We start from the raw sequence: 9,628 nt of genomic DNA on the forward strand, positions 1-9,628 counted from the left end.
ATTTTATTCTGTGGTTATTCAGGATATTGTTTTTTTTTTGTCCTTTGACCCCTCTATTTCAACCTCCTTCTGTAACAGTTTTCTTATCAATAATTGTTTCAGTTAAAAGTTTTATATAATATTAAAAGTTTTATATAATAATACCATTATAAAAACTTTGAATGGATTAGATACTGTGTGTACTATCAAACAAATGAATTTTTTTCAAGCGAATTTTTTTAAAACCTTTTGCACTAATGATTGTTAGTATCAAAAATGTTGAAAGTCAAAAGTTTGAGATAATATTAAGAATAGTTACAATCACATTGAACGGATTTTACAGTAGTTATACTAAGGGAATAACGATTTTCCCAGCCCCCTCAAAATCATGTTGTTTTAAACCTTGCTCTAACGGTTAGTCGCATCAAAAATTGTTTCAGACAAAAGTGATGGATAATAATTTGTTGGTTAAAAATAACTTTGAATAGATTTGATAATGTATCTACTAAACAAATAATATTTTTTTTCCAGCCCTTACAGTGTAATGGTTGGTAGGAAACATCAAAATTTGTTTGTGACAAAAGTTTTTGCTAGTATTTAGAATAGTTAAAATTACTTAAAGTTGATTTGATACTATGCTTACTATGCGAGCTACACATCTTTTGACGGAAAACCATATTTTTTCTACCCCTTGCTGTAACAGTTGGCTGTATTAAAAAAAAGTTTCAGACAAAATATTGAGGCATGACTAACGTACACAATAATAAATTTAAATTATTTAAATAAACATTGTATTCATTGAGTTACCGTGATTGGTCTGTTTTTCGAAAAACCATCCCCAACTCGACACCCTTGGTCAGATTTTGCCAATTAATGAACTCGACCAAGATTTTATACCTTTGAAACAGTTATTTGGGAGTAATTGGTGCAAATTGCGGCGGTTATCATGCCCATAAAAATTTATGCATATATTGTCAACAGAAAAGTTCATATAAATATGTAAACTTTTCTGTAGACTATGATTTTGGGTTCTATCAATCATGAAACTAAAATCTGCATACATTTCCCGTAAGTTACATTGTGGTATCTACGAAGGTAGACTTTCTTAGAAATGTACTTAAAAGTATTATTTATTACGTTAAATTTGTAATTAGGTTTCCAAAACCACTGTTTATTAAATAGCTATTTTTATGTTTTAATTATTACATATATGAAATAAGCGCATTTCTTAAACAAATACATTCTCCAATATTAAATAATCTTACACCATCAAATCAAACAAATTATTTTACAAATAAAAAAAATTCTTAAAATTTAAATTGTTTGTCTATGTTCTAAAATAAGTATTTAAGAGTTACAAGACAACGTTTAGAAAAATATAACCAACAATTTACATAAACAATGAAAAAAAATTCATTATTCACAATTTATTATAATTAAAATCTTAAATACACTAAATTAGTAACGATTACATATACAATCATGGTTTTAATCAAATCTCTCGTGTTTGAAAATTTACCTACGAAAGTTTTACCACTAAATTCTTTATATTTTTTGAATTAGTAAATAATGTTGAAAATTCCAGAAAACGGACAATAACTTTGGTTTTTTTAAAAAAAATATATCAACTATACACCAGAACGCTTAAAATCTTCTATTACAGCTGAATCATAAATAAATATTACTTATTTGATTACTATGCTGGTGCACCAATCTCCTTAAAGAAAGAAAAATTAATTTTTTCAAATCTACGTACTAGATCTAAGGCTTAGAAATTTAGAATAAGCTCTAAGTATATAAAGTTATAAATTATATTTTTTAAGTTTTCCGGATTTCGTCTTTTAAGGATGTGAACAGGTAAAAGTTATGTTTTATCATAAAAATTCATTTACTCATAGCAAACAAATCTGGATATAAGATGTTAGAATAAATACCTTAGAAAATTAATAACGTAGAATACGTTTACTATTTTTCTTTATTCGACACCAAAATAAGTGAAAAGATGGCACGTTAGTTATTATAGTATAAATCATGTATCAATGCTAGTTAAGATGAAGGTAAGAAGCTGAGTAAGAATAAATTACAAAATTATGATTTACCATTTTTTCTATATCTGACCGAAAAATGGCGTTAAAAGTATCTGTGAAACTAATCAAGCAGGATGTAAGATTTTTGGTATTATTTATAATCATACAAAATCTATTAATTTTTTTTGCTTTTTTTTTGAAGTTGTACTTTTAAAAAAATATTGAAAATATTGTTTTAATATATAAATAGTATATCTTCTATCTAAACAAATAAAACTTAATTTGAGATATTGGAAATGATAGATGAACATACCTTCAGCTATTTTCTATTATTCAACGTTCTCTGAAATATCACCCGTTAAGTTATATTAGAGGATAATATTATTTTAAGAAAAATTAAATCCTTTAAATCAGCATTGGAGAGATATTTCTAAAAATATGATACCTATGATTTGTAATAATTATATTGCAATTTACAATATTCACATCAAGTTATATTTGAATAAAACTAGTATCACTCGGAGACAGATATTTTATCGTTTCACTGATATTAAAATTGCAAATATACATACAACAAAATTGCGAAGAATAATATATTAATACCTACACCCAGAAATTATCATATATTTAAAAGTAGTGGAACTTTTTTTTGTTACTTAGCTTTCACAGTTCTTCTTTCTCGGTACAAGCTTTATGTTATAACCATTCACCATTTTCAGAAGATACTCGAACTGTACGCACTCCATGCTCGCTGTCGAACCGCACTCGAGAACTTCGTATCTTCTTAACAGCACCGACAGCATGGTCTTCAAGGCCACACACGCGTAGCGTTTGCCCAGACACATTCGTCGTCCAGCGAGGAACGGGATAAACGAACACAAATGACGATCGACATTACCTTGGTTATTAAATCTCTCAGGGTTGAACTTGTCAGGGTCAGGATAGAAAGCGGGATCTCTGTGCACGATATAAATAGGAATGATAATGGTCGTTCCTGCGGGCAAGATGTACTCACTGATACGAACATCTTCGTCCGCCCTCCTTGCGACGAGGGGTGCAACAGGATACAGTCTCAGCGTCTCGCTGATAACTTGGTCCAAATACACCATCTGCTTCAGGTCTCTCGCGGTGACCGGTCGATGCACGTCTTCGCCGAAGATATCTTGCTGCTCTCTCACCACTTTGGTCTGTACGTCTGGATGTAAGCCCATCAGCATTAGGACGTATGTAGTTGCAAGTGCCGTGGTGTCTGTACCAGCAAACATGATAAACAAGGCCTGGTTCCTCAGTTCTTCAGCAGTGAAGAGTCCTGGGTTGTTGACCATAGTTGTTACCATGTGCTCGAGTAAACATGAACGATTTTTCGCCACTGTTTTGATTTGCCGACATTCTCTTAATGAATCAAAATATAACCTGGTCTTTTCACTGACTATACTATCAATGTAATCGTGGATCGGTTTGACTAACTCAACAACCTTTGTATATGTTTGAGTAGTTTTAGCTAAGGGTATAAACCAAAACCAAGGTTTAATGAAGAATTTAAACAGAACTCTAAAAAGGTTAGACGAGCTCTTAATAATGCAGTGCTTTTGATCTTCCTTCTGGACATCTGCAGGAACTCCCAGACTGGTCTCGGTGACCATATCCAGGGTGCAAAGCTTCGTGTAGTCGATAATTCTAATAGGTTCTTTATTGGAATGTTCTTCCAGCCTGTCAGCCATCATCTGGCTCTTCTGACAGAATATGCTAACATAGTTGTCGATAACATGATGGGCAAATGACGGGTTCAATATTCTTCGGAATTTATTCCACTCTACGGTACTGGTCGTGAGCAAAGATTTCCCGAACACTAGGCTAGCTGGATTGTACACGGCTGGCTTGGACAAAGTTTTGCTGCTGTTGAATATGATTTGAATATCTCTTGGATTTGTCAAGACGACTATTAACTTGTGTCCGAACCACAATTTAACCACAGAGCCATAGCTGCGTTTCAGTTCCTTGACGTATTCGAGAATGTCTTTTTTCCTGTTTATCACGCACATCATGTTCCGCAGAATTGAAACTAACGGAGGACCCGGTATCTTGGACCCCAGCTGACAGTAACGACTATGTTGTACATACACCACAGCGACGAGTATGGCGACGAACACCGCAGACACGCCAGAGACTGCCCAACCGGCCAGGTCGGTCATCGTGGATGTTACTGAGCGAAAACTTGTTCACCGGCACGTAGTTATAAGACACGTTCTCATGCCAGCGCAACAAAAAGACACTTCACTTCGATGTTTCTTTTTGTAAGAAACAGGTTTTATACTAGATTCCCATGATATCATTTCAGCTTCCCGTAATAAGGAACCGGTTATTCTTTAATCAGCTAGTTTTCTGCTAAGTGAACGTCATATGCACGTAGCCGATTGTAATTTTAGCGCGTGTAATGTGTAATTTTAGTGTAATGAATTTATAATTTATTTTTTACATGATAGTTACACGGTATCGGAAAGTTATTTTTAATATTAATGGTGTTTAGAGAAATAAATAAATTTACTTTTACAATACTGAACATTCTCGGAATAAAATATTTTTTAAAAAGACGTTATTTCAAAGTGTCTAACTCAACTTAAATCAATATTTCTTGCAATAAAATATGTAAATTTACTTGTATCTAAAGCTATACAATTTGGGTATGGACGTATTTCCATATCATTAGAATGAAACGCATAGTGTACTGTTTCACTTTTAGCCTGACGTATTATTAAATCTACAATTATGTCTGGTTAAAACGTATAGTTATCTAGCTGAATAGTAGTTGTTTTCTGTATGCATAATGCAAAATGGAATGTCTAGTATATTGACTAATGTATTTATACTTAGATTAATTAGCTCACATCGTGACTATTGGAGACAAAAGCTAACTGAGATCGGTGTCGTTACTAGATTCAGCCACAATATGACGTTTATATTTCTATCATGGGCGATATTTTAGTGTATTTTTCTGTTTTTCTTTCTTAAATCTTTCATCTGCACGCTGTAAATTTAAACCAAAGATTCCTGCTAAGGCTGAAGTGTAAGAAGCAACTGCCAGCCTATAACCAAAATATTCCGGCCCCTCAAAAATTCTGCGATGAATGGACATATATTAGGTAACTATGTTCCTGAAACGACATTGGTAATTTTTTACGCCTGTAGCTTGCCAGCATTTTAATATTGGTTTTAAAAATAACAAAGACATTTTATAAAATATCTCATCAACAAATCTACGATCAATTTTTCACTTAGCCAAACGAAAAATTAACTATTGAAATTAACTGTTAAACACGGAAATTAACAACTTCACAAATTAAAAAAAAATGTAATGACTCTTGGAATTTTTGAAATACAATGTTTTTTTTTATTATCTCCGTGTCAGTAGCGTATAAAAGTGACTCCGAGGCCAGACTATGTAAGGAAGAGCCGGAGCTGCCAACCAATATTTTGGATTGTGACGTCACAGCTGCCATCTTGGATGATCTTACCCTTGACCCGGTGGCCATCTTGGATGAAGTTACGTCCGCCATTTTGGAATTCAGTGTCTCAGTCCGAAACGATGCTCTTTTCGTTAAGATAGAACCATCCACCATCTCGGATTCTGATATCACAATCGCCATCTTGTTTTATTCTGCTGGAGGTCACTTTATTTTATTCTGACATCACAGCCGCCACCTTGTTTTCGTCTACTGGAGGTCACCATCTTGGATTATATTATAGCCACCATCTTGTTTTTTTGTTTTTCTGTAGGTCGCCATCTAGGATGATGTAATGTCCACAATCTTGTTTCTGCTGTTATTTTCTAGAGTACGCCAGCATCGCTCTATCTCATACATGTAAAGTCGATGTTACATTACCTACCAGTTTTTGTAGTGACTCATAACAATATTAAAATTAATTTTGATACAAAATAAATTGGAAGCGAATTGATTCTAACCATGACAACTAAGACCTCCGGACTGGAAAACATACGCCTTTGAGCACACGGCCACAGAGACATTTACCAGACTGAGAATTAAAAAAGGTATACATAAAAATAGCACACATATTCCAAATTTGAAATTTTTTAATATGAATGACTGCTAGCTTCACCTGTTTGATGGCATTGCCACAATCATAGTTTCCAGTACTTTCTATTAGGAGTGTAGTACACACATTCGCCGCTAAAATGTGCTGCCACCATATTTTTTAATTTTTTGGGCCATCTCGGCAGTCATCTTGAAATTCTGTAATTATTAATTTAAAAATTCCAAAAATAATAAAATAATAACCTATAAAAATATTGGTTGATAGAAAGATTGCTGTCCTTATTCGATCCTTGATCAATGCAAAAAAATGTTTGTTTTAGGTTACAAATACTTATTTGATTATATAATGAATATTGAATAATGTAATTGTTCATTCGATTCATTTCAGTCATTGGTTAGACCCTTGGTCGATGTAAAAAGTTCCTAAAATATTTATTTATTTAATCCTCCTCATTGAAAACAAGGACTCCTGCCCCGGACGAATACATGTTTTACTCGATATTCAAATGTTTTCAATGGACGCCATATTCGGTACACTTTTTTTAATACTAGAGTACCAACCAGATGCCTGTACATTAAGTGTCCTCGAACCATGATATTTTATTTTTCAGTACTTAGTATGCAATATGTCCAAGTAAAAGTAAATCACAAGCATAAACAACAAGTGTCTCCAAACCACGTGACCTTTTTCGATACTTAAAATACCTTCCAATCAGGTCATGTCCGAACCACGAGAATAATAACTGTATTAAAAACCCACTACGCAAAGTGTATTATTTTATAAAATGTGTTCGTTGGGGCAAACCGTTTACGCAAAGAGAGAGCTTAAAAAAGAAACGGTGGAACATGTAAAGTAAAGCCCACTTACAAGATAGAGAAGGACGATGGAGCTATTATTCTAAAGAAGAATATGTTGCATTATGACAATCATTTTCTTTGGCTTGAACGAGATAATGTTTAAAGCTCTCCTGATCTCGACAAAGAACTTAAATTGAAGGAAGTTGATGATTCAAGGAAGACTGAAGACAATGGAAGTAGCATTACCATGAAAAGTGAGACTGCATTGTTCAAGTAGATCATCTGAACTTTGGACAAATGGTGAACACTAAAAAAGGAAGTTTGTAAATGATGAAGAAGATTCAACGTCAACGATTTCTAATTTTTACAGTGATCGAGGTGAAGACGTTGACTTCTACGATGATGGCGACAGTGATTTTGAAGATCGTGACAAGAGCCCTGGGACCAAAACGATGGAAACTACATGATAAAATAAATTATTTTGACAGGCTTACGATGATTATTGTGACGATAGTTATCTTAAAAAATATTTATAATAAACATTCAAGGAAGATGATTGCAGAAGAGAATGATAATGCGTCATTGAAAGATCCTAACATAATGGTCGCTCGTCTGAGACTATTGATGACATCGATTAATGGAGGAAACTACTCGCACATCAACGAAGTAGCCTTCATACTCAAAGAACATAGGGAAGCTGGCTACATACAATAATGACATGTTTTACTTACACGTGTAAAAAATTAAAAAGACAAATTTATTCTGGATTTCAAAAGTGATCGTTTTATTTCTAGAAATATGATTGCTAACTAATACAGAGAGCTTGTAATACAGCTTCCTTTTTGTGAATTTGCTTCCTTTGTCGAATGTGCTTCCAAATGTTCTTCCATTTTTTTGAATGTGCTTCCAAATGTGTTTACTTTTTTAATGTGCTCCTTCTTTTTAATGTGCTTCCCTTTTGTCGAATGTTCTTACAAATGTGCTTCCTTTTTAACACGTCTTTAGTAGCTTCATACGTATGTATGTTCGTATGTAACGGAAACTTTGTACATGATTTTAACCCCCTTCAAAACGTCGGATTAACTCAAAATTTGACATACTTATCAAGGACCGATGACAATTCAATATTTTAAACAGTAAGACCCGTTATCCTTACTAGGATAATCAGGATTAGCGATTTTTTGTTTTCCTAAACTAGATAGCGACATGTCTGTGTCCGGACTAACTCACGTAGGATTCCCCATAATAGTTTATTTGTTCTCTGTGAGTTGTTTTGTTAGTTGATGTTGAATTTTTGTAATGTTTTGCGGAAGGCTATCTAAGAGTGTTTTTGAAAAATATTTGAAAAACTAACAAAACAGGTAAGTGATTGAAATTAGGTGAAATTATAGCAAATATCTTAAGCTATTTTTAGCACCTTAAAAGAATTTGTTCTTTCTAATCTAAAACCTATATAGCCTTAGCATTACAATTGATAATTCAAGGTTTAAGGAGGAGATAATTTTGAATGGTTAAACAGTGTATTGTTTCATAATTTGTGACGATTATGTAAACACTACTTCTAATTATTTTAATAACTGTACCGAAACTAATGCACGTGAGTTACACTTTGAACATATTTTCACATTAATTTCACATTTTTGTATAGTGTAAACACAAACGTAGAAATGACTACTAACAACATATTTAATAAATAATAGTTTAAAAAACTAAAAAAAGCACGCTATTATAGAAAGTTCAACTAAAAAAGGAAAAATAAATAATAGTTTTAAAAAAAACGCTTCTATAGAAAATCCAACCAAAAAATAGAAAATCAATTTTAATAAATTTCAATTAAGAATAGCGTAAACATTTTAATAAATATAAATTAAGAATAGTGTAAATAAGAAAAAATATATTTTATTGTAAAAAAGCGTCGGGTGCTTTTTAAGATATTATCAAAATGATAATCCTACTCATATATATCCATAAAATATTTATAACTATTGACACCATGCACCTCACGCTTTTTTTTTACGATAAAATACATTTTTTTCTCGTTTACACTAATATTTATTTGTATTTATTAATATTTTTTACGCTATTCTTAATTGATATTTATTAAAATTTAGTTTATGTCTTTTAGTTTGATTTTATATAAAAGCGTGTTTTTTAGTTTTTTAAACTATTATTTATTTGATTGTGCTTTCAAATGTGCTTACAAAAGTGCTTCCTTTTTGGATTGTGCTTCCTTTTACATTGTGCATTCAAATGTGCTTTCTTTTATCAAGTGTGCTCCCAAATGTGCTTACTTTTTTTTAATGTATAAACTTCCAATGTGCTTCGTTTTTCGGTTGTCGTAACAAATGTACTTCATTTAAATGAGATTCCAAGTGTACTTAACTTTTTATAATGTTAACCCAAATGTGCTTCCTTGTTTGAGTGTACTTGCAAATTTGCTTCCTTTTTTTAATGTTCTTACAATGTGGTTAGTTTTTGAATGTGCTTTTTTTTTGACGAATGTGCACTGACATGTCTGGATCATGACATGATTGGCTTGGTGGTTGGGAAAGGCCTGTTCTATACGTTTTACATTGAACATGACCTGTTTGAAATGTTTGGTCGAGTATCGACGAAAAATACCTCTTGGTTCGGAGTCTCTTGACTATGCGCATGACTTTGTACATGAACTATTAAAATGATCGCTGAGCATCGACGAAAAATTCCTCTTGTCGACTGACTGGATGTGTCTGACCACCAAAAAGTAACACGTGGCCAAAAATTGACTGTGCA

General features: G+C 32.6%; 1 protein-coding gene across 1 annotated transcript; it reads right to left on the reverse strand.

Annotated features, from left to right (window-relative positions):
• Positions 1–1,471: 1,471 nt before the first annotated feature.
• Positions 1,472–4,194, reverse strand: LOC134531400 (cytochrome P450 4d2-like). Its single transcript, XM_063367102.1, has one exon. It carries the CDS (start codon positions 4,049–4,051, stop codon positions 2,663–2,665), a length of 1,389 nt encoding a protein of 462 aa, XP_063223172.1. The 5' UTR covers positions 4,052–4,194; the 3' UTR covers positions 1,472–2,662.
• Positions 4,195–9,628: the final 5,434 nt, after the last annotated feature.

Source organism: Bacillus rossius, chromosome 3 (genome assembly GCF_032445375.1).
Source record: "Bacillus rossius redtenbacheri isolate Brsri chromosome 3, Brsri_v3, whole genome shotgun sequence".
NCBI lineage: Eukaryota > Metazoa > Arthropoda > Insecta > Phasmatodea > Bacillidae > Bacillus > Bacillus rossius.

Coding starts and splice junctions, on each gene's coding strand:
- LOC134531400 (XM_063367102.1), bottom strand. CDS start 4,051: ATGATGTGCGTGATAAACAGGAAAAAAGACATTCTCGAATACGTCAAG.